The sequence below is a fragment of the Lonchura striata genome, chromosome 1, assembly GCF_046129695.1.
Source record: "Lonchura striata isolate bLonStr1 chromosome 1, bLonStr1.mat, whole genome shotgun sequence".
Classification (NCBI taxonomy): domain Eukaryota; kingdom Metazoa; phylum Chordata; class Aves; order Passeriformes; family Estrildidae; genus Lonchura; species Lonchura striata.
Window position 1 is genome coordinate 88,692,315 of NC_134603.1, and position 26,601 is coordinate 88,718,915.

At 40.0% G+C, this 26,601-nt stretch overlaps 1 protein-coding gene across 2 annotated transcripts in view; it reads right to left on the reverse strand.

Moving 5' to 3' along the window:
* Positions 1 to 1,392: 1,392 nt before the first annotated feature.
* RNF144B (ring finger protein 144B) overlaps positions 1,393 to 26,601 on the reverse strand; it is a 49,207-nt gene continuing 23,998 nt past the window's right edge. For both annotated transcript variants that reach the window (XM_021553420.3, XM_021553414.3), the window contains exons 3-8: positions 19,703 to 19,807; positions 12,086 to 12,146; positions 7,195 to 7,399; positions 5,894 to 6,038; positions 4,043 to 4,132; positions 1,393 to 3,843 (exon numbers count right to left, since the gene is read on the reverse strand). In XM_021553420.3, coding sequence (XP_021409095.1) covers positions 3,703 to 3,843; positions 4,043 to 4,132; positions 5,894 to 6,038; positions 7,195 to 7,399; positions 12,086 to 12,146; positions 19,703 to 19,807 — 747 coding nt within the window. In that variant the 3' untranslated portion in view covers positions 1,393 to 3,702. The remainder of the gene's footprint in view (positions 3,844 to 4,042; positions 4,133 to 5,893; positions 6,039 to 7,194; positions 7,400 to 12,085; positions 12,147 to 19,702; positions 19,808 to 26,601) is intronic.

Here is a 26,601-nt window from a genome sequence, read left to right on the forward strand (position 1 = left end):
AGAGATGCACTTATGCTGTAGCATGACAAGTATCTTCTTTTTATTAAGAGATGGATTTGGGAGCAGGTATCATCATCCTCGTTTTAACACAAGAACATGGAATGCTGAGTAGGATCTTCAGCTGTATCTGACACAGATCCAGTGACTGGTGGGAAATGATGTGATATGTGTCCATGGAGATTTGTGGCCAGATGCAGTACAAATCCAGATTTCTAGCACTGGTCTCTTAAGTTTAGGAACTGACCTTTAAACACCTAGAGCCCAATTTTCATAAGGTCTGAGTGCTCCTGGTTCAGAAGGAATGGCTTACTTTCCACTTCAGTTCTCTGAGAGAGGTGTCTGTGAATGTCACATTAAAGGGCCAAAACCCCCAAGGTGTCTCTCAGTGGATTAAGGCCCAAGAACGAACTGGTGATGAGTCCAGGGTGGGCAATGTGCTACTGTGTGGTACCTGCACTACCACAGCCCTGAGCTCTCCCCTGGCTGCTGCCCCCACACCAGCCACCTGCCACAAGGGCAAGAAGAGAGGGAAGAGCAGTGAAGCCTGGTAGTTGGTAATGTGCACCAACGCACACCAATGTTGTGTACATCACTCAGATGGAGCTCAGGAGAGCAGATTTACAGATACCTTGATTAAGAAGAGTCAGATGTAGTCAGAGTCCTGTCATCTTTAGTTCTCCTTAATTATTACTAGTATTATTTGTCATGCTTTCAATAAATCTTTTATAAAGTGACTTTAATGTTTCTTACAAAGTTAAAAAACAAACAAAAGCAGCACAAAAGCAAAAGCCAACACTGTAAAAAGATTCCTATTAAAATGTTTCTCTGGAAACTCTGTGAGCATAGCCAGTTGGTGCAAAATAGCTGCCTTCTGGAAAACAAAGCAACGGGGCTTTCCTGCTCCCAGAGCTTCAGCACAGGTAATGCTTAACTTGGCCAGGCCAGGGTCTACTTAATGCACATGCTCAAGTATTCCCATACAGTGAAAATCCAGGATACTTGGGGCATTGGACATGGCCTTTTAAAGAAAATCATTGTAAAGCTTTAATTTTAAGCTCTGAAGATGTCTAGAGTTTCCTTCTTGGTCCACTTGTTGCACCTACACAGCCAAAGGAAGGGGTGCCTGTAGCTCATACCTTCCTTATCCAGTTTTTGTGTAAAGATTCCAGGAAAAGCCTGGGTTACCAATCCACATCTAGATTTCTTAGATGCCTGGACTGGCGCTGAGATTGCCAGGCTGCATGACTAATTTGTACCAGTTTTGATATGCCCACCAGGCACTTAAACTGGTGCAAGACAGCTGCCTTCAGCTGCATTTCTTTAGCAGAGGGAAGAACCTGAGAGTTTTATTAACACAACAGTATTAATGAAAAAAAAGATCTGACACCTTCATTCCAATAAGCATTTTAGCAAAAACAGGCCAACAGAAAGAGCGAGAGGACAAGGAAAGAAACCAGACTACCAAAGGATGCATCGGTCATGGGTAAGATAACAAAACATGAAAAAACCTCAAATTTCAACATGCAAAGGATATTGGTACATTGCAATGCTGGTTATGGTTAAAGAAACTGTACAGCTCCTACATCTTTGTCCTTGTGGCTTTGTTAAAGTAAGACCTGCAACTTCAAGTTCATAAATAAAATGGAAATGACAGTAGTGCCATAAAAACGTAGGTAGAAAAATAGTGCAAAGCCAAGGGCTGGACACTTTAATCTGTCACAAGTACCCCAAAGCACTACCATTAGTGCTCTTCAAGAAAACACATACAGAAAACATTCTTTATCTATTATAAATGGCAGTTGCCTGCATTGCACTCTGTATTTAGAATGTCTACCCTTCTGCTTCCCTTCAAAGCTGAGGATGAAGAATAAATATAGCCTTTCACACTGGCGAGCATTGCCTGCCCTCCAGCTATGACTGGTAGCAAAGTCATACAGTATTTATAAAAGAAATCAATTAAAAAGTAAAACAGACAGTATCATTTAAGGCCTCTGTCCTTGCTAGTCTGCTCAACAGACTACACTTTCTGAAAAGAAGAAAACCTGCCACTTTTGTTACAGTAACCGGAGAGTGAAGTTAAACAGAAAAAAGGTCACATTTCCAGCTGCCAAGAAGGCAAAGTTCCTGAGGCTCGGCCAAACACCACGCACAGACAGCACTCCCAGCACCCTCACAGCACTCTCCGGTGACCCGCGCTGTGTTCGGAGAGGGGCAGCCGGGCAGAGCGCGAGCCCGACACCACGCTCGGGCTGAGCATCTTCAAACCCTGCAGCCCTTGCGGAAAGGGGTTTGGAATTACAACCAATTATACAGTGCAAACTTGCATCTGTTCCCACAGATATAGAATGCACAGACGGGAGTCCAAAACAAAAGCGCCACCGGCCCCGGTTGTGAGAAGCACCATCCATTAAGGAAATAAACTCCAGGGAGCAGAGTCTGATCTCAGCTACTCCTGACTGACCCTGGAGTAATTCCAGCTCTTCAGTGAGTTTCCAATGAACTTATACAGGTGTAACTGATACCAGGGTTTGAATTGGCTTGGTGGTGAGGCACCAAATTAAAATGAAGCACTTATTAAATGACAGCCTTTCAGATTTAGAGTAACTAAAATATAAATAACAGAGTTTGTTAACCTTGAGCAGGACAAAAGAAATACCCACCAGTGGACAGAGGTCACATTTACACAGCATTTCTCAAGTATTCACTTCAGCAGGTCCATAAGATTTTGAAGGAGGGCTTGGCTTAGCTTGGTTTCAGTAACTTTTTAACAGGGTTCTTGCTGCCACCCCATGTAAACTGTTGAAAAAAATACACTGACTGCCCATATGTACTTGGTATATCTGCGCCCATGCCACCACTCTGCACACACCCAACCAGGATCCCAGTGCTCTGCACAAAATGGGAACTGTTATCACAGTCTTTCTAACAATATTACCTTCACTGTGAGTTTGCTACACCCATGATACTGAAGGCATGCCCAATGATAGGGAAAATATGCATATTTCAAATATTTCATGGTAGATATGTCATGTTTGATGTGAAGAAAATAGCAGCTTTCTCAAGGTAGTCCAGTCTCTCAGTAGAGAGCCCTATCTTGGAAAGAGTTTTGTTGTTTTTTTACTTCTGTAGTTGAGATCAATGGCAAAAATCAAATCTATTTCAATGCTGAAAGAAATGCCATGGTAGCCAATTGACAGGAAACTACCAAACGAATTTTCTTAATGGTTTGTTACATTTAACTGGACACAAGCTAGCAGACAGAGGGACCCAATCAGGCTTTTCCCTCTCCCTCTTTCACAAAAGACCCAAAACTTTCTGAGAAATCTGTGTCACCAAGAACCAGCAGCAAGCACAACAGTACTGACTGAATCTGCAATGACAGAGTAATGTGGCTGGATCAAGTCATGTGCAGCTGATGGAAAATGGTAATGTTCTATCCGTCTTGAACAGCAGATCATATTAGAATATGAAGTACTGAATGGTGTCCTGTTTTCCTCTTCAGGAAGCAAAAACCTATACTGCATGTACTGCACAATAATCTGGACTTGTTAGTGATAGAGTAGCCTGTAAAGAATAGGCACTTATCCCAAGAACTGGCAAAAAAAGGGAGCATTATTTGGTAGGTATGGCACCAAAACATAACCATTGTGCTTTCTCACATACATATGCTGTACAGATGGAGACTCAAAAAGACACAGAATTTTAGGTTGTTGGCAGGCTAGGTTTTTTCTTTTTGCTCCGGCAAGATTTGCAAATGCAACAGATGATGCATGGAGATGCCACAAGCAGCAAGGGGGAGGTCACCAACGCTATGATACCTAGTCCAACGAGGATCCCCACAACCTGAAAGACAGGGTGGTGAAAAATACATATTTAGATAGCATGGGAAAAAAATGTGCATGTGCATGCATAAACATAGCATAGGTCACAAAAAAAAAAAAGATGAAAATATGAAAATAATCATCTTGGTTCATCTCTGAAGGCTAAAATCTCTTTGTTCCATACATGCATGAGAGCTCTGCCCAGCTGGCTAGGAACACACCTGTGTTCTGTTCCACATCACTGAAGCCCGTGAGTGGCCCAGCTTGTTTCTGCAAGGGCCTCTGTCGTAATGTCGTAAGAAAATATCATTCTGAAAAACAAAAGGAGAAGCTGTAAGAGCAGGTTACAGAATTGCAGGAAGAAGTTCAAGACCAGAGTGGAAACACAACCTTCCTGGCACTGCTTTGAAATTGCCAGCTGCCAGCAGACAAGTTCACCCGTCTTCTAAATAATTACCTAGAATAACTTCTTGCAGTTTCAGAAATTGGCATATGTTTGGCACCTGAGCTATCTATCACACAGCATCTTTCCTCCTCCACTTTTAAAAAGCATAAGCACATGAGTTTCACCTAATTGCACAAGTACCTGGTCTATAATTTGGTGATGATAAAGGGAACTGAAAACAACAGGCATTTCTGAAAACTAGCAATGTAAGGTATCGTCTTCCTGAAGTATTTTACCTTCTGTTCTCCTGATGTATCTACTTCGCAGTAGTTCTCTTCTTAGACTTAACAGGAAAATACAAAATGTACAAAAATCCTGTCTCATTTCTCTTTTACCATTAATATTTATTAAACTACCCATTCTTTTCTTCAGAACGTGACTCATGCCCTGCATTACCCTCCCGAAACCACTGTGCTGTAACCTGATGCTGCTTCCCCTTTCATTTTTCAGCTCTGCTCTCTAGCTTTGCAGGTATTACCTTCATCTATGCCCGGAGCTCCTGTAACCCCCACACATTCAGAAAAACTACATTTCAATCACACAGCTACAGTTTCTTTCTCTCTTTCTCCCTTTGAACTGACAAAAACTCAATAAGGGCACGTCTGCAGAGGCTGCAAGAATGTGACACTCTTCTGGTTCAGCACAAAGTTAAGCAATCGCCATGTACTGCATGTACTCTGAGGCAAGCCCTAAGACTCATGTTGAAAAAGCACATTCACCCACACAGAAAGGGGACATAACACTAAGGGAAACCTGTTTAGCACACTGAGTAAAGGATGAAGACTGAGGAAGTCTCGTTTGCTGGCTGTGGAGTACAAAAAAGACGAGAAAAGCTAAGTAGCACGTAACATTTTATTTCAAGTGCTGGTAAAGTCCTTTTCACACTCCCATAGTTGTTACTGGTGACTGTGCCAAAAGGGCAAGCTGCCATATATACAAGTGCATTACTTCCAGAACTCTTTGTGCTGCTAGGATACTTGAAGTCCACACAAGTTGAGACTGGTTTGCAACCTTTGAGAAATAACTAGCAACATGCACTTCACAATCCATGTTCATGATCCAACATTTTTATCCTCAAGCCTAACAGCCAATCATTCTCTTAAGCAAACACAGCACTAGAGATGGACTAGTGAAGGAGACCTAATCCTCCTTAGCAGGGAGCCCTTAACCCACCATACTATGGAACAACCTGCTTCACCCAGTACTATATCATTTTTTAGACACCATTTTGCATCTTTTGCTGTTGAAACAGGTGGAAGATATCTATTTCCCTTACTCTCAACCAAATTGTTTTTAGAAAGAGGGAATTGGAGTAAGGTATTGCTGGAACAAACCTCCAGAAAGCAACATGTTAGTCCCATTTCCCTCAAAGAATTAACATGGGACCCATAGACATGGCCATAACCCTTTATGAAGAGTTATGCACTTATATGCACTTATGGAAGAAATAAAAAACTATATTGATATAAATAAAAGGACTGAGTGAGAGAAAGCCACTGAGTCAGAAATTGAATTGAGCCAAGAAATTCACTAGGACAGCAATGAACTAACAAAGAGCTTGTGCAGGGCCTCAGACTAACCCTAACACCATTATTTTTTATCCTGGTGATTTTTCTGCAGCACTTACATCCAAGTTCTGTAGACAATACCAGCAAAATGTGTGCTTGCAATTCTTGCACATCATCTGAGCACAGCCCTCGTTTCGCTCAATATAAATTCGACAAACTGGGCACTGCTTAATCGGCGCTTCTGTCTCTGCTCCAATAAGGAACCTAGAAAAGTAAGGAAACATTAAAGTGAGATCTGAACAAGATTGTTGGTATTCAGGTCCACTGCCTGATATTTATTGTGCTTATTCTACAGAGCATCTAATATTGTTGTCCTAAGTGTCCTCAGTGTGAGAAGCTTCTTATATTCAGTACAATACACTGAATCATACTCACTACAAGGTGTAAGACTATTAATATCACATAAAAGTGAAAATCACTTGCCTTGTTCCTTTGTGCTATATAAAACCAGCACTCACTACACCCACAATTAATCACCTATAGCATTAAAACTTAGGACTTCGTTACAGAGACCTTGCACAATTCATTTAACAGGACTGGATTATGCAACTCGTAATCCTTGTCTGAATCCTCCTTGTCTCAATAAAATAGGCTTAAACTCTGCCACAGCCAGAGATCACACCTGGAGAAGAAAAATCATAGCAAGAGCTTTTTGGCAACTCCTATTCCATGGAGTCACTAGCAAGCAGAATGCTCTAGGTTTGAAGTTTTTCATTTATTAAAAACAAAATGATAGAGAAGTTTGAAAACATGACTCAACATAACCTGATTCTGAAAACAAAGATGGATAGCCAAAGACATGACATACTTTAAACACAGAAGTCTCTCTTCTATAGATTAATGGCTTTTACAACCTGATCTGCAGGTTGTTTGCACTTAAGGAAAATCAGCATAAATCAGGCTTCTCACTCCAAGTGATATTTACACTGCGTAGGAGTTAAGGTATTTCTATGCAGAGATTCTATAAATATTACGCAGGGGTGATTTCTTAATCACAGTATAAGCAAAATCTGAATCCTAAAATATTGGTATATTGGATATCTTGTATGGGCACAGGTCATAATTCTAGCATGTGAACAAAGCCTTTAGGCAGATTTAAAGTCCTGGAGGGTTTCACCTTTTAGAAGTGTCAATTGCAACCCAAGCTTGACAAGTACACAGATAATATAAGTATTAAAAAATAAAATGTATCATTAAAGTAATATTTAGACTGGAGTTGTATTTAGGAAACACCAGGAGAGAGGGACAGGCTCCGAGCTGAAGCTGTGGACCTAAAAGAAAGTTGCTCCATGAACCCGATGTGAGCCCTGTGATGAAAAGAACCAAAAGATGGCACGGCCATTGGGGATTCCCATCTTACCCTTGCTCGGTCGACACCGGAGTAATTTGGTTTTCCTGGCACAGGTGCTGCCCATGCCACGGCTCCTTGCAGGAGGAGCAGAAGCTCAGGTGGCAGGTGGGGCACTCCACTGGCACCGGTGCTCCTGACTCGCTCGGTGCGATGTGGCACACTGTTTGGCAGTCGGCTGTGGGGCACCATGTTCTCTGGGGGTCCAAGTGGACTTCTGAAATGCAACAGAGAGAGAAAAATAAAACTTTTTATACAGTCCCCCTCTTGTTCCAGTGACAAGTGTCTAGGTATACAACACCCAATTCTGCACAAGGGTGTGGAAACCAAAGGGCTCCACACCCACGCCCATGGGCACTTGGGCCTTCTCTTCTTTAGGCAGGTCTGCATTTGTGCTCTGCTAAGCAGCTGTGCTGAAAGCATTGCAACAATAGAAATACATCCCACAGAATGTGTTCGTTGACTTTTTATAGGGAGATTCATAAAAAATATGAACCTAACTGCTGCTTGCTGAGAAGCATGTGTCTTTTGTAACACTAGGCCACTCCATGTCTTTGACATGTGCAAGCCATGCAGTAACTTCCATATAAACATCAGAAGGACTATAATTAAATTCATATCAGGTCACTTTCCATGTGTTATTTTTCTTCTCTACCTATAAACTGCAGTTAATATTCACTGTATCATATCATTACTATTTGTCTGGTATCAGATTATTACAGGAGTCAAGATTCAGGGTGTAGACACTGAGTTACAGTCATCACCACACGGAGAGAATGATAAATGTTGATTTTCTCTCTCACTTCCCAATCTTTATTCAAGGAATTTGCAACAAAAACCCAGCTGGGACATATTCACTGTCAATTCCATGAGATGCAACTGAACACTCACACCCTGCAGAGCCTCCCCAGAAAAGGTCTGTCATGTCTGCAGGAACTACCTTGCCCCTCCTCCTTCCCTGGGAGCTCTCTGGTACCACCATTGAAAATAAATAGATGGAGGGGATGTCTCCGAAGTCACTGGAAATCCTGACTGTGAGATGGCAAAAGCCATTACAAGGTACCTCCAGCAGATAAAATTAGCTGTCCCACTTGAAACAAAAAGCTGCACAAGGATCTCATATATATGTTCTCTGGCAAATTTTGCTGAAAGCACGTATGGATGTTCATCTTCTCTGCTGGCTGCAGGACACACAGGTACACAGTGCTCTGAATTCAGTAATTTCTGAGTCTGTGTCAGAGTGCTCCAAGAGATGCAGAGAATTTCTATTTCTATGCAAAGGCTGTCACCTACAATTTAGGCAGTGACAGCAAAATACCTGTACCATCTACCCTCAGCCATTTCATGGATCTAGTTGCATCTTTTTCTCCGTATTGCACACTCCTTCTTTACCTCCCAAAATAAACATTTTGCTTTCTACCGAATGAAAGCAAAAACAAATTAGTTCTCAGCTTCATTAGTAGGGAGAAGCGAGTCACAGCAAAACAAGTAACTTTTCATATTTACATACCTTTAAAAGGTAATGTCCAGACTGAGAAATTTTTATTTCTCAATGTTCCTTTGGTGTCTCTTAAAAGAAACTCTAAATTGGGTAAGACTATGGCCTAGTTCTTGCTATTGAATTTAATCCTTCACACAATAGGTTCTGCATGTTTTCTGTTGAAAATTCAGCTTTGGAAACCTGAATTCTCCTATCCTGTGTTTGGGTGAAAGACAGAATGTCTGGTTTTGACATCACTAGAAGGAGGGGAGTTGGGTTGTAAAACTGCTTTTTATGAACTTGTTGCAGCAAGATGTAATACAAGAGAAGAAAGTCCCTCCTCTCCTACTTCCTCCATTTTACAAAGAACCTACAGATGGTGTTTTGCAATCCACGCTGTCTCATACTGTTTGGTTTACCATGGAGTACAAGCAAAACCAGAAAAAAATAAAAAGACACAGCCAAAAAAGGGAAAGAGGCTATGATCCTGCTCTGGCAAGTTGCTCCATCTGTTGGTTAGGGCCATTTCTCTCCCAAACCTTTTCCCTGCTTCCCTGGAGCAACTTCAGTTGCAACTCCCTCCACTCTCAAGAGTAAAAGCCTTCCCAAACAGTTCTGTTTTGGGCAGGGATCTGGCCAGTTTTCATAAAAAATGCACACCAGCAGATAAGATGTGGGTGGCAGACAGGGGGAATGCAGCACCCTGAAGAAAATAATTTCTGGCTCAGAGGAGGTACTCACTGGAAAGACAAGATTATGGCTGTATTTCACAGAAATCTCCATTTAAAACAGACTACTTTTGAGTCCGGCATAAAATGCAGATTCTCTTCATCTACCGAAGCCTACTGAGTAATTGCCACAGAAGCAAACATAATTCATGTGCCCTAACCACTTACCATGTGCCCTAATCACTTAACCACATACCCTAACCACTTTCCTCTGTTTCTTTACTTCTGTTGACTACATCAAGACCATCCTAAATAGACACAGAGCAATTCCTGGTTTCTAATAAATATGTTTCAAAGAAGCTCTGTGGCTTAGCCCTGACTGGATGCAGAGAAGTTACAGATATGCAAAAAGATCTTGTTTTTAAAAACACATTTGCATTTTAAGAACACAAAACTCACAGGAGAATAGCATATTATCAGTGCATCTATTATTAAATTTAACAATTGTCTATAGATACAGCATTCTATACCAATTACTTCTCACTATGTTTTCACACAATGTTATTGGCCCATTAAAAAAAGAAAGCAATGAAAATGAGAATAAACATATTCTATTAACATAGCTAGCACAGATGGGGGATGGAGGAAATAGCTGTCGGATGTGTAAGTCCTTCTTGGGGTGCTCCAAATTTTCCTCAAAATTCATCTCACAATGGAAAATGTCTGGAAGGGCTCTACCGATCACTTGAAGATCAGGAAGGAGTCTCTGGACACATTCTGGGTCAGAATCCATCCCCAGCAGATGCCATCAGTGAGGTTTATTGCTAGTTTAAGAAAAAGAGTGTCAGACCAGGGCAGGCAGGCTTTGCCAGGTAAGGCTCAGGTCTGAGAATGGAGCTCCTGGCCAGCAGAAGTCAATAAGCCAAGTCCCACTGACGAGTGCAGAAAGGTCAGCCTTGGGGATAGCACTAAAACCAGGATAGACAAAATGTCTTGGCTAAGACTTGGATTAGTGCTAGGTCTCCAGGTCAGAGCTTTAGCTAGCAGGAATCGTTGTTCCCAGACATCAGTAAGCTGGATTTATTGCTAGGGCCAAAAGGCAAGGCAAAAGGGCTATGTCTACGTCTGCTGCTTGGACACCAGTTTTATCATAAAGGAGCAAGGGCAGATCTTAGAATCATAAAGAAGAGAGATAGCAGAGGTGGAAGAGGATTTGTCAGACTAAGGCAAGAAAGAAAAGGAAAGGAGGATTTAAAAAATAGACAAGTTTCACACTTCTCTGTGTGGGAGGCAGGGAGAAAAAAGTAGCAGTGAGTTGGGCAAAAGATCATGAGTTCAGCTTTGGCTAGTTATAGAGGAAGAGATACGAGGAAACCAGTAGTTTCAGAGCCTTCAGTTAAAAAAAGGTTTTGCATAAAACAGATTAAAGTATTGCAAGATGTTTCTTTTTCTTAACTCTTTAGTATGGTGATTTGACAAGCTCTGATTTCCATTGTCTAGGACTGTAGACAAGCCACTTAGCTTATGAACTGGAGAGACTTTGTAAGAAATCGTAAGAATAAACAAGAAAGTGGTAAAACAGGAGAAAGAAATAAAAAAATAAAGCAAGATTTAGGATTTTTTTTTTTTTTTTTTTTTAACCTGAGTGCCTGAAAATCATAGCTACTATCTGCACTTGCCCATAAACTCTGGGGCATGTCTGAGTATTTTGCAATTTTTCTACCTTGTGGTCATTCACAAGGATTCGTGTCAGATGAGATTCTGTAAAAACCTCTATAATCTTCTATCCAATCAACTTTTCAAGTGCATTACTTTGCCTAATTTTTATAGACCTCTGCATTGCCTTACACAATCCACTGCATCTTAGCAGGCATGCAGAGCAAGAGTATAAATACAGTCTTTCAAGGAAAGTTTGAGAACAGGCAGAGTGGGGCAGTGTCTCAGGCACACCACTCTGCATGCTACCATGCACTGAGTTCTCTGAAAAACACTACACCTTCCAGCTGGTGGAACTTTCAAGCTGGTGGCAGTGTTTAAAATCAGGAATGGGATCTCATCTTTCTGACTCGCAAGTTTATTCTTCAGCCTTGTCAAGGAACCATCTATTACTGCAGAAGAGTGACCTCTGGGCATGGGAAAGCTTGGCCTCAGTGAGACTTTCAGTTTTAAACTTCTTTACAAAGTAGGCCTTTCTCAGGAAAGAGTGGACCTACTATTCCTTGGGAAGAAAACTACTAGATGAATACACATGAGGCTTCCGCATAAGCAAATCTATTTTGTAGAGACGCTTGCAAAAATTCGCATTGCATTTCAGAATATGTGACACTTCCAGAAGCTCTGCAGTTGTGCATCCAGAAGCTCTGAAGACCCCTATGGCTGTGTAAAAGGACTGTGTGCCCTGACCAGCACCAGTCTCTACCACCTTGACAAGTTCTACCAGTACAACCAGCTCAAGGATCCAAGAAGAATGTGCCATTGGAAGAACAATGGAGTCCCAGGCTGAGAGCGTTGCCCACAAGCTTGAGGAGAAGTCTAGTAATTCATTAATGCTGCTTTTTTGATTCTGCAAAACAGAGAATTTCAAATTTGTCTGTGGAACACAGTCGGACCTAGTGACTGCTCTTAAACTATTTCAAAGCAAAGACATCTTCTCTGTCTCTTCCTTAATTCACTCAACAGGCTCTGTCTCTGCCATATATAACAGTGCTGCCTCCACTGACAAAAGAGAAGGTAATAGAAACAAAAATCTTCACACCTCGTTCAAACTTCAACCTCTTGTATAACTCAAACTGGTCAACAGGAACCAAACAGGCAATCTGAAATGAGAAATACATAAAATAAGCATTAGAAATATAAACTTTTAAAAGTTCATAGGCACTATGTTCTACACACCTGCTTTCCTGAGCTGGCTCTCAAATTCACCTTTTTGCTCCTGCTTGCTTTCAGTATCTTATTCTTCCATACCCTGACTTCTCCAAAACTTAAAAAAGTAGTTTTTAACCTCCCCTATTTCAGCCACGCAACCCAGTAGTTCAATCCATGTCTTTCTTATCATGCACACAAAAACCTTCTCTGTTGATTGCCTATTTACTTCAGGCTTCCCAGTTTTATTTCATGTTGGTTTAGTGTAATAAAGTTTGACATTTTGCCTGCCCTGGAGATTGCAGCATGCTGTTCATGCACAAGAATACAACTCAAATGAATGGTTCTTCATTCATGTCTCCCAGTGTTAATAGCAGGGGCTACTTAGCTCTCAGGAACTGAAAGCCAGTCTGGTTTCCATTTTTTATTCATTTCATGGGGTTTGGGCCAAGACAGCTCATGTCATTGCTGTTGGAATTTGCCTTAGACACGGAGCAGCCTATTGGGAACCCAACTGAAGTTAACAAATTTCATTGGCATAGACAAACAGGCTTTGCTGATACATTTTACACATTACCATAATTAAACTAGCAGCCTAAAAGGCTAAATGCTCTAATTCCAATTAACAGTCTACGTAAGAAGACCAAGTACCCTATTTAAAACTAATAAGCAAACCTGCACACAGGGTATGGAGGGGTTTAAAAGAAACTTCACAGGCACTTCAGGAGTCACATGTTTGTTAGATTCAGAATGTGGGACTATTCTCTTTATCTGATCCATTTGCAATATTGTACCAGCACTGAAAATATTTTTCTCGTTTACTGAAAATAAACCTAGACTAATATAAGACCTGGAACCTGATCATTTGAAGTACTGCGAGATAGTGTAGAACTGACAGCTTCAAAATGACAGGCTTTCAAGTCTCACATCCAGTATCCTACTATAGTCCTTCAGATTATTGTAAAAGGCAAAATTTGCCCTCAGGGAAGTGGACACTGGCCCTTGCTGTCCTCCTCAGTTGAAGGATACAGCACTCATGAGAAGAAATATAATGACAAAAATCCAATATATATTCAATATCATGCTGTGAATACATTCTCTTTCACAGATGTGAAAAAATTGTATTATAAAATACAAAATTGCTTTATTAATATCTCAAATCATTGGACTTGATTGCACACAATTGTATTTTGTAGCAGATGCTTGGATCATTTATTTAACCTAAGCCAGAGTAATAAAAAAATTAATCCAAATTATGTTAAGATTTAATAATTTAAAGATTCATATGGCTTTAAATAATTAATATAACTGTAAGACACAGAGATTTTTCTGGGAAACTCTTCACCTGTTCATCAGAAGTCAGCTGAAACACTCTTGGAAAACACAAAAAAAAATTTAAATCAAATGGGTAAAAAGAATGAAGTTTAGCAATTTCAGCAATGACATATCATTTCAGTTTTGCCCTCTCCTCCCCAGGGCAGCTTCACATAAAAATAGTTTGTAAAGTGAAAAGAGTCATCTGCATTTCTCTAGCTTGGTGAGCACTGGCAGCTATTTTAAATTTTCCTTCATTACAACAAATTAAAAGAGTGAGTCTCAATGCTGTAAGAGCCACTTGACTGAATTGTTCAGTTGGCCAAGGTTCTTCTGTATTTGCTTTTACTTCTAACAAACAGTTTTTTCAAAAACCGTTCTACTGAGCCCAGAATTTCCCATGTATTAAAAATTAGCCTTTTTGATTACAGTGGGAACAGAGTTATGCATCTTAACGCAGATCTCAACAGGAAGCAGAGGCAATGCTGAAAGTTTCCTATTCTCCTGGGGAAAACTTCAGCTTACCATGCCAGCTTTCCCCACTGGCTTCACTCAGCTCCACTCTTTTTCCTACATATCCTCTTCACAGCTCAGCTTCCCCCTGCTGTGTGCAGCCCATCACCTGTGCCACTGACTCCCACAGGCATGGAAACACCAGGTCCTGAGGGCACCTGCACATGGGTCAGCCTGAGAGGTGCTGAGCCAAAGCCTCTCACAGATTAAAAATCTTTAGGCATGAGGAAAACAATGCAAAAATTCCTGCTGCTTGAATTCAGTGCCACATGAAAGCTGTATGTGCAAACTTAATTGAAAAAAAAAACCAAAACAAAACACAAAACAAACATTAATATCAGGCCCCTATAAAAAAACAGCAAATCCTTTCCTCAGGGGACTTTTAATCTCATTTACACCTAATCAAGATGGACAGTCATAAGTACAATAAGGGGATTAGGTGTTTATCTCCTCCTACTTGGCATCAGTCTAAAGGTACATTTCCAGACAACTTCTGGGTGTCTGTCCATTCCATACACCTACTCTCCTGCACACTCATATCTCTGGGCTGGTCAGGGTATGTAAATCTGGGGATGCAGCAAACCAGTAACCCAGCAGATGGCAAAAAGCCAAAGACCATGAGCATACCAGAAAACAGGCTTTTCTTATTTTATGCTATGAAATTATTCTATATAGGAAGAAATGCTAGAGGACAGTTTGGTTAACTTTTCGGGATTTTTTGGGTTTGTTTTTTTTTTTTAACACTGGGGGTTTTAATAAAAAAAATACAGGCTAAACTCTCTTCTCCTGAAAATATCTTGATTTGAGTCTTATTAGGCTGTTAGGAGTTGAAATAAGTTTTCTGATTTCTCAAACCCTGTAAGCAACATCTGCAGTTAAAATACTCTTTCTGAACAGCACAAGAACACACAAGAGCTATTGCTAAGAACAGCAGCATTCACCTGAAGTAAAAATACTGATGGACAAAAGCAAAATTTTGAAGGCCTACTACCACAAAGGCTTCAGCTGGATCCTTGTCAAGCATCCAAAAAGATCATGTCATGGAATGTGTCACAATAACTAGGGTCCCTGCTACTACATGAGACAAAAGAGCTAAGGAAGAAAATTGAAAGAGTTCAAAATAATTTTGTTCTGTGTACACAGCAGCAAACTCTTCCAGGCAGTGTAGTAACCAGGACCCAAGGAAGAACAACTCCCCTGTTTTTAAAAACTGGCTACCACAGCGGAAAGGAAAAATCACTACTCCACCTATTCTTGAACTTTCAAGAGAGATGCAAGGAGGCAACCAAGCAAATTGAATAGATCTTACTTCCTTTCACACCCATATGAATCAAACCTTGATAATGTCAAGGGAGGGAAGTTCAGCAGGACAAAAGCTTCTCCCTTTCTCACTTCAGCTGACAGGCAGCAAGGGCAGATCCTGCACTGGCAGGGTGGCAGTGCCCACCTCTGCCAAAGCCCCACTCACAGAGGCAGTGTCTTCTTTTGCAAGCAGTGTAAAACAGTTCCAACAGGGGCTCTGGCTTGCTTTTGAAAGGGGTATGGGAGCTCAGTCTCTATGCTGTTAGAAATTACACCCACAACTTTCTTTATCAAGCTACCATGCTCACCAGAGTCATAATGAAATACTAAATTATTCATGTTCTCCATTAAAGAGCTCTTCTCTTATTTAGCGACAAATAAAAACAAAATTAAGGCTCTCTCACTTGCTCCCCTAGGCCTTATTTAAAAACAAGTAAATATGAACAACAAAAATTTTTATTTTGATCCTAAAAAAGACAGGTCAGCCTGCAACATTTTCTCACATTCCTTCTCATTTTACCATTTCAATCTCGTCTGCAGCAAAACGTAAACCAATTTTGAAATTAAAAATCAAACTGATATTTTAGACCGAGTCCCAGTGGGATTTTGTGTTTGGCTACATATGGACTATAACACAATTAAGAATTCTAAGATCTGGGTTACTGTCCTATTTCAGCATGGCTTTACAGAGTGCTGACAACCCTCTGTCAGGCTAGAACTGGTGTGGATCACGGATTTACACAGACAGAGGGATAACAAGCAGAATCTGCGCAGCATGCAAAGGGGTAATTCTGGACAAATTTAAGAACCCAAATCAGTGCCTCCTTTACCGATTGCTGCACAGTTTTAATCCAAATCAGATTATGTATATATGGATCACTGCATCGATGTTATAAACCTTAGAACAATACAGGAATCAGAAACAGCAAAGCACAATGCATAGATATTATCCAAGTGGGCATTACAGTAGAAATCCCTGTATGCAGTCGAGATTTACTCTGATTCATAGCTTACACTGGTGACTGGATTCACACCAAGTGAAATAATTTCAAACCATGATAAATTACCCCTTATTTAGATTAGGGATATTAACTGGTCCAATTAAATCAATGGAGCAAGTTCCCAAGAGAGACAGGAATATTCTAGCCAGAATAAGTCTGCGTGTTTAAAGAGAACTATATTAACATAAGATGTTCCTTCTACCTTCTGCTTCCAGGAAAGAATCCAAGTAATCTTTGTTTATTGTGCCACTGGAGCTTGAAAGGGCAAACATTTTGTTTAACAAGATTGCTTTGGAACTTCCCCTGTTTTGGGTAACCAGCTATTTGAAAAAGAGTCTGTAGCCAAAACCATTGCCTTGCCACCACCACCCCTCATTTACTTCTGCTACAAGGCAGATATACTACAGCAGCTGCTATCTAGATGTAACAGGTCAAGATGTGACCTAGGATTGCACTTGATTTCAAGCACTTCAGTGGAACAGTTCCTTCTGTTTGAATGCACTATTTGTCAAAACACAAAAACTACTGGGAAATAAACCAGTTTCAACTAGATTTTGTTGAAGGAAAAAGAAACCCAAACCAAACCAGAGGGGTTTCAGAAAACATATTTTCAAAGTACTGAAAAGTACATTTTTCTAGTTTAAATGACTTTTCACTTTATGAATTTTAAGAATAAAAACCTTCAACATTTTTTTCTGAGGTCTAGAGGGATCTCAGAAAGTAAAGTCTTAATTCCCAACATCTCCTATACTCTGTGAATAAGCAGTTTATTCCCCAAGCACTGATGAAATATTCAACTGTTTTAGAGAAACACATTCCTACTATTCACATTTGCTCATTTCTTCATGAGACATACAAGAAGAAATTCTATTCTGTGTTTAAATTGTTAACCAGTTTTTCCCTCCCTCCCTTCCCCAAAAGCAACTGAAGAAGAACACAAATCAGAAACAAGCAAGAGCTTTGAAAAGGTTCTAGTAATTTAGGACCAAACTAGACAAACTCTTAAGAATTTTACTGAGAAAATAAACAGGACTTAATTCTGATTTGTCTAAATGAAGACAAACAGGTCACTGGAAAGCACTGAAGGAATGCTACATACCCTCAATAAGGAACTCAAGAGGGAGAAGAAGAGGAATTTTCATAGCTATACTGGGTTATATATGCTTATAAGCTTTGTTATTAATTGCTCAGTTTCCTTATTGAAGAAAGCTCAATCTAAAACTGAAGTCAATGAAGAGGCTTCAAATTATGTCTAAAATAATGACCTTTATTCTCCCTTACGCAGGCTATGGTAAAAGGCATTTCAAAAAGCAAACAAAGCAACTGCTTTAGCTAACATAAAGTGATGCATTTTGTCAAAGTATAGGACCCAATTCAGCAACATGTCCATGACAAAGACAGTTTGAACTGTTATTTTTTTCTCCAAATTGTAACAGTATCTGATGAACAGCAGTCACAGCATAGTCTGAAATGAACATGACATGAAAAATACACCTTTTCAAAACACTTGATGCTATCTTAGAGAAGATAAAAAAGACCTTTTATTTTTGTTTCTCCCCACAGTACAGGCAACATGTCATTCCTCATACCATGGTCCCGGTGAGGAACCTTGTCCTGACAGAAGCCAGAGACAAAAAATCCAGACCCCCCAGAGGTGAGGAGCCTCCTACTTTTACACCAGGAGTTTGAGAGTGTAAGGAATAAACTGTAACTCTAAATAGTACTTCCATGGCAAACAATAACCCTAGTTAAGCACATTCTGTATCATTTGATAAGGTTTTTTAAGAAACAGCTTTCAAAGGCCACATTTTCACAAAGAACAGTCCTTATTTTAGAGGAAAAAAAATAATAGAGAGTGTTCATACATAAATCTGTAGTTTACATACTGTTCTTTTGGACTGTAAATGGAGTCAGTCTATTCTTTCTGTCATTACTGTTAACCAGGTTGGGGATTTGTTTGCTATTCAAGCAGAAGGCTTGTGTTTCAAGAACATTGCCAAAAGGGAGTGTCAGAACATTCAGTCATCCACAGGACACTGATGCACATTTGGGCTGTTTATCATTCTGCTGTCAGCCCAAAAAAGGATTAGGTCAGTGGTCCATTATTAAATACCCCTGGAGTGTCCTTTACTAAGGGGCATCTTTCTTAATTCCTATAGCATTATAACCCTGGTTGAACAGAACAGAATTCTTCGGTTATTTGGTAATTTTCCTTTAAAAATAAATTTTCAATAAAGGCTAGATGCCTCCAATCTGGTGCAATGGGTTGCAGAACATCGCTACACCCTCTCTGTATCTTTGCAGAAAGGGGAGAAAGGGAAACAGCTGGATACTTTACAGCTGGATTCAGCCAAGAAAAAGGCTCCACCATATGCCTGCATGCCATAACAAACATAGCTGAAAGTCCCATGACCTGATTCAACTCAGCATAACATTTCAAATGTATGCTAGAGAGCACATCCAGATTTTTTCTGGAGAAAAAGTCATTTTTGGTATCAGGAGTCACACTGTCACTGATGGCATTTGAATAGGATTATATATTTCTGCCACAGTTATGGCATCTGTGTGCACAGGGCTCAAGACAAACTTCTCTTCTTCAGTTTGAGGATGGAGATCTAATTTTCCTTGATTTTATTCCTCACATGCTGAGAGAATGCACCAAATACACCAAAACCAATCAAAAATCCTTAGGCATTTTATTTTTTCTGTTTGGTTGGGTTTTTGGCTTTTTTTGTCCTACTTCTATTCTCAGGCCCAGCAGGGACATTCCTGCCTCACAAAGTAGGCAGGCAAGCATCCCTTGGGTGTATCCCAAGAGACACCTTCCATATCTCTTAAGATCTACTTCTACCTGGTATTGTGTAGGTACCTTTCTTTCCATAGAATTATACAGCCCTGCATGATTATACTGGACTGCAAATTGGTTGCTGCAGCCCAAGATCGACATACACAAGGAAATTCTGGCCTTGCATACCATAAATCTGAGTTCTTGCTCTTAAGAAAGATGCAAGAATTTCAGTGTTTGCATCCAAATCAAATCTGACTGAACTGACAGTCTAATGGAGACTCAGCAATTCTGGTATTCTGGTTAAGTCACCATCATGGGTAATTCAGAGGCTATCCAGATGCCAAAGGAACTTCTCCCCCAAGGCATGGAGGGAGGGAAAAAGGAGCAAAGCCTTGAAAAACATCTGTTTGTTTCTATCACCTCTTGTCAGTCAGGCCTCCTGCCAAAAGCTCATAAAAGGTAATTAAAGGGAGGGAAAATTGTATGATTTATATTTATTACTATGCAGATAAAGAAATATGGGGGATATACATTGAAAAAGAAAAAAAGAGAGAGAGAGAGAGAAAGAAAGAAGTATGAGAAGTATAGATACCTCTGCTTCTTGTAGGGTCCCATGGTTCAAGCATACCATGTCTGGACATGTGATGGGGGAGCCACAACCTTCTTGAATTGCCAGCTTCATGTACTGTTTTAGACACTAGAAACAAGCAAAGAAAAGAAAAAAAAAAGTTATAGCCCACATGTTGGTAACAGCCAGATGTCAGAGATGCTGTGCAGTTCCCACCTTCACCACCTTAATTGGCTGTCCTGAAGCTCCAGCACACAGCAAACATCAATTACTATAAGCGTGAATGCTACAAGTCATTACATTGGAAAGAATGCAACAAAGAACAATTAATTATGCATGACTTCATCTGCTAAGCACTGCATTTACCTAAGTCAGCAAGTCAGACCTTTCAGCCCTAACAACCCCTACACTCTGCTAAACTGGGATTGGAGGATTTGGCAGGGGTGAGTATTTTTTATCCTAATTAAACAGGCTTTGTGCCTTTGTTTTTCCTCCTGTGTTCTCAATTCAAACTCTCAGACAACAGTCACCGATGTAGGAGAACCCATTTACAAAAAAGACACTGTTCTCAGCTGCACAAAAGAGGAAAGGGGTTTAGCACCTTGTTGGGAGGCTATAATCTGCCCTGGAAGATGTGCAGCTACCAGTTTTTCCTCCCCCTCAACCCCACCCCTCCCACAGTTCAAATAATTTCCATAATTCCATACAGCCTCTACTGTATCCAAGGTCTATTTCTAGCATGGAGGCCACTTTATGAATGTTTCCAGATTGTTGCATTACAAAAACAGCAGGCTTCCCCTCTAAGTTCTCTGTTCTCACAATTTATCTGGCATGCCAGTTTCAAATATATTCAACTTGTCTTTATAACACGTATTATAGAGTCTTCAGTAAAATCATGGCACAAAACTCATGCAATGGACCAAAGAACAGTGCTTGAACTCCAAACTGCCCAGATAAGTAAGGTCAATTCACATAAAATGAACCAACAGTCTCCACAAAATAATGGCAAAGAATACAATAAATTGCAAGTCACCATTAACAGAACAACAAAGTATGGACTTCTAACAGATTTTGGTATCAGCTTGCATAGTTTACTGTAAATGAAAATAAACATATGTTATTAAAAGTAGGACTAATGCAGCTTTTTCCCTACAGTTTTATCTTTCATTCCCACATACAAACCTCCTCCCCAATACTGCTGATTTCTTCCTTATTGTCTCATCAATTTTCAAGAAATATGTCCAAGTGAAATATGGTTTTGAGACCTCTGTCTCTCCGCCAACTTTTTGAAGAGGCACTGAGTTCAAAAGCTAATAGATGAGTGATGGGGAAATCGCAGCCCTTCTGTGTATGGCAGCCTTAGACTCTTCAAAAAACGTTGGTTTATTATTTATAGGCATGTAATATTCAAGTCTGTGTTAGTCTGGACTATTCTGAGAAGGCCTTGCATATTGTGGTCTGATTAAAGAAATTTCCTCATTTGTATTTTTGATTGGAAAACTGATTCTCTCTAAACCATCAGGAAAATTAGGACCCTTACAAATGGAAATTAGATTTCCTTATTATTCTGTCTGTCTCCCTACTGAAATCTCCACATCCACATTTTGCTTAATTCTGATGAGCTATAAAGATATTAGCTCAAGCAAGTAGAATAATCTTAACTTAGTGGCATTTTAAATTAACTTACTTTTGATTTGTAAATATTTGAAGTGTATTCTCTTACAAGAACATTGGTATATAACCTAACTGGTAAGCTTTAAATGTGTATCTCATTAAGAAGTAATGTATTCAGGTCCAACATGCACCCCTATAGGAAAGCAGCAGAGCAGGTTGTAAGGCATTGATGGTGCAGGTAGCTCGTAGGAGACAAGGGAGATACTCACAGGTGAAAAGCAAAAGATATCTCATGTCAGTCATGATTCAGCTAATACTGAAGGCAGTGTTAGCTCCCTAGGGATTATCAGCCCAGATGTAATCAGGAGTTATTCTTCTATTATTCCAACAGCAGTCTCAGTGCCCTGGCCCATCTTCTCACTCATTCCTCCCAAAGGCACCCAGGCACAGTGCTTTTACAAAGTCAGTTTACTCACGGGATCAAATCACCCCTGGCACAGCAGCTCCCTCACAGAGTAGTGAGCAGCAAACAGAAGCAGGTATGGAAGCACAGTGGAGCCTGGGAGTGGGCTCCTGGTGACACTGGAGCTGCCAGGGCCATGCCCTCATCTGCCACCATGGTCTGGGCAGTGGCAGCAGGCGACACAGGGAAAGCCCAGGAAAAGCAAGCCCAGAGCCCAGAGTAGCTCCCAGTGCCACCACTGGTGCAGATGGAGGCTGTGGGTGACCTTGTCCTGCAGCTCCGTACTCATTAAACACTGAGCATTGCCCACATATATGCTTCAGCACATATCACAGGAGAAATGGGGCAGCAAGTACTCACTCCCTGCACAGATTTTCTCCCTGTTTTGTACCTGTACACAGCCCCCTTCCACAAATAATATAAACAGAAAATTCTGCCCTCAGAGTCCCTTCTCCAAGGCCTGCACATGCTGCAGTGTGTTGAGTGCACTTTATAGATACATGGGCAGAACCTCCCTACATCCCACTTCATCTCCTCATGGGAGACCTGATTGCTTTCTGGATCAAGTCTCAGGGCAGCATTGGTGAAGGGCAAATGCTTCTTTCCCGCCAAAGCATTTAGGTTGCCTTAATTCCTCAGCAAGCATGAGAGAGCAACCTTTTACTTTTGCTAAGATCCTGGCTTCTGTCTCCTCTGCAGCGCCGCCTGATACTTAGTAATTTGTTTTGACAGCAGGTACAGTGGATTTGTATTCTGGGGGCAGCTCAGGTCAGGAGGCTACAGAGGGAGGACAAAGCCTGCAAAGTTACTGCAGGGCCAGCAGCAGCCCAGAGGCTTGTTCTTAATTTAGACTCTCAGGACAGGAGCTCAGAGTGCTGACAATTACGCTTCCGTACAAGGATGGGCATGAAGCTCTCAAGGAGCTTCGATCCACAGTATAGATTTTGCAATAATTTTACATATGGAGTATCTAAGTCATTAGGGGTATCAACCAGGAGAACAGAGGTTTCTGAGGATCGCTAATGATCTGGATTCTTCTTCTCTTCTAACCCACTGCTTGGTTGTAGGTGAATCTAAGTGGGCAACCAAACCTTCTGTGGTTCTTTTAGATGTTGCTATGTTTTCTGCTTGGAAAGATTTTGTAATTGGGCTGTGCAGTGCCATGGCTCTTCAAGTATTTCCCAGAAAATCTCCCTGTTAAATCATTTTCATATCTATGATATGAAATCTTTGGTCATGACTTTTTGTACTTAGAGAAGGTGCTTTGGGTGCAATACAAGAAGGGCTTCAAGTTGCTAGGAAACTCGAAGGAAGCATTTAATACTTATTGCTCAAGGATTAGGCTTTTTACCAAAGTATGCACATGAATGAAGATGTGAATTTCTTGTTCCCTCTTAGCACCAAAGGAGACACACTGGAAAATCACTGAAATTTTAAAATATGCCTTCACTTTGCAGAGAAACTGTTTTCAGAGGGGTTTTACCATTATTTACAGCTCAGCTACTAATCTAGGTGATTACTTGAGAAGTGACAACTAAGAGTATCTGAAAAGATGCAAGTCAAAAACATGATGAAAAGATGTTTCCACGTCTGTATAGTGAATCATGTCTGACCTTCTCAGTAGTGTGTCCTCCCACACTTTAGAGGATACATTATTACAGACATCAAATGGCAAGATTTTTTGTGCATTTTGTCTACAAAAATCAGCAGTGTCTCAGGAAAACTGCACACACTACATATGCTACTTAATTGCTCTTCAAAGTTAAGGGAAAATCAAGATGCTCTGCCTTCTGTGATACAAAGCATTGCCTGAAAAAGTCTGAATCTTGACATCAAATAAATCATGAGATCTCAACACCCTGGACTACACTCTTCTCACCAATTTCTTGAAGTGCAGTGACTTTTGAGCATGGAGAGCAGTCAGTGGCTGGAGTGGCCTCAAGATGGGATCTGTGGCTTACGATGATATTAATGCCATCCTCTTACTTTCCATGGCCAGAGCCAGCAGTTTCCATGAATGTGTCATGCAGCCAAAGCAGAATGGTTGAGACAACAAACTAAAAATTGACCAAGGTCTTGCTGAACGGGTTAGAATCCTGCTGACTACAGATCACACACTGGAGGTTTGATTCCATTGTGTTCAACCCTCAAACAAAAAGCAGACATCAACTCAAGTAGTTTTAATTCCCATACCTGCAAGTGTGCTCTAATCAGTTAACCTGGATTTTCCCCACTGAGCAACTATATCATGTACATATCTGTGTCCTGGGAAACATAATAAAATCCTGAGGCATTCAAGCAAGAGAGATCAATTCAAATGTTATAATATAATTCCACTAGTAAAACTCAGTACACCTAACAGAATGTCTCGTTGCTGATCCAGCTTTGCAAAGCACGTTTTGCTCCTGCTGGACTACTGACAACTTCAGTCAAAAGAGGAACAAGTTTGTTTTTTTTCCCTGCCTGAGATTCATAACATATAATGACTTTTTTTTTCAATAATTTGTTGTCTAAGCGTTTTGGGGCAAGATTTTTTCCTCTTATGCTGGTTTTGTCTTTCAGGCCATCACCTTCTTCTGTTTAATAAGATCAATATCCAATATCCAGTTACTTGCTTCACAAAATGCTACTCATGAGTATCTAGGAAGTTAAGGCCTATAACATACCTGGATCAAATTATCATGCAACATATATGCGTTTCTTTTTCTTTTTATCTTGCAAGACTTGTAAGAAAGATTATGACTTAGGCAAATTCTTACAAATTCCCCAAGTACATATTCCCCTCCTAGAGCTAGGGGTTTGTTGAAAGAGTACATTGAAAGATGATGGAGTAATCTTTAAAAATACACTGAAAAGCCTAATCAAGGAATGCACACACTAGTAATGTAAAAGATTCCTTCTTCAATAATAAACACAAGTGCTTTCTATGGTCAGCTTTGAGCCTAAGAAAGAAAAATTATGTTCAGGCTATTGATAGATTTTTAATTTCAACACTTCAGCATGCTGCTCTAACTTCAACCTTTTTCTCCCCAAAGTACATTGTACAGAGGTTATTTTTAATGTACTTAAAAAGAAAAAGATGTCTGTTTGGTTATGTATTTACTCTGCAAAGGGATCATAACAGTTCTGCATTTTAACATAAAAATGAGTTCAAAGTGTAACTTCAGTGTTAGGTTGCTAGGTAATGATGTGATAAAAGCACCATATCCCTTTCACTGTGAAATCTGAAGTTTCTATTCAAATACACTTTCAGATAATTTATGTATCAAAGACAAAAGATGGATCTCAATCATCATTCCTCTACATACTGCATTTCAAGTACCTGGACATGTCCCATTACCTTGCTCCTCTCCAACCTGACTGCAGCTGTTCAGCTTCCAAAATGCAGCCTCATTAGTTTGGATACAGAAGCATAAAAGAAACCCCATACGTAATATGACAAAACTGAACAGGTATCTTTATTAATAAACATAGATAGGGTGGGCTGGAAAGAAAAAAGAAACATAAACCACTGGCTTATTTTCCTGTCAAATGTCACCAACACTGCTGCCAGCCACTGTGTAGCAGTTGGTACAGGATAAGCAAGGGTATTTGTCTTTAATTCAATTATGGAAAGGTGAAGAACAGATCTACAGTATATCCCAGATAGTACTAGTCCATGATCTATATTAAATGTGAAAATGCACAAAATTATTGAAGGCATCTTGCCAGAACAAGGTCTTTCCTCCAAACATGTAACTTGAAGACAATTTCCATTTCAAAAAAAAAAAAAAAAGAAGAAAAACTCAGGTCTTCCTCTTAAAATCCACAGGAGTTATTTACAATGTTAAATCTGTCCTCCAGAGATCTTCTCAAAACAGTTTGTTGGGGGTTCAGGTTATGTTTAGCCTAGGCTTTTTTACAAACTCCAGATTTGGGGGCAGGGCATGGAAATACTGTATATGGAGAGAACACTTAACTTTTCAGTTGATATTCCAGAGTGTCTCAAGATTCAGAACAGATTAATAGGTAGGCATTCAGTTTTTATTTTAGTTCTGGGCCATGGTTATGTACTTTTTATTCAGTAAGATGCAATGTTCATTTATTTCTTATACTTTAGAAATGTTACCTGTTCTTTAGTGTGTACACAATCTAGTATTACTAATTTTGGTGAGACAGTTCATGTCAGAACTCTAAATTTAACCACCTTGATCTATCCAGTATCTAATCAAACATATACTAAGATAAATACACCCCCCAGACAGTACTCATAGTGTTTATGGCAGATCTATATAATGTCTAATAATACATTCATCATTGCTGTGACATCTGCACTTGCACATGTTCTATCACCAAAATGGATCAGTCACTTTCAATGTGTGGTACTCAAACTCCTCAAGTATCTCTCAGAAAGTCTTAAAACTAGATGAAGTAAGTGTATTAGCAATTAGCTTGGAGGCATTTGCACTTCACTTGGAAAAAAAAGTGAGGCTCTTCCAATTAAAGTTTTTAGACAAAAATAGAAATATCTTAATTTGCTACAGATAAACTTATGATAGGCACAGTTTAAAGTGAGAAACAAAATTCCAATGAAATATGCATATTGCCCAATCTCTATTTTAACTGTTAAGGACCAGATACAGTGATAAATGAATGGACAGAAGATCAAATGGATAGAAGATCAGGCCACATAAAAGCCTTATCAAGAAAGATGCTTGAAAGAAAGTGAAAAAATGCCCCTGTAGCTTCAAAGAACATACAGTCAGTTCATGGTTCTGTATGAGGGAAGGAATAACATCACTAACAAAACTTAATTTTGTCAACACCAAGCAAACATGACAATGGACCAAAACATAATTGCCTCCTC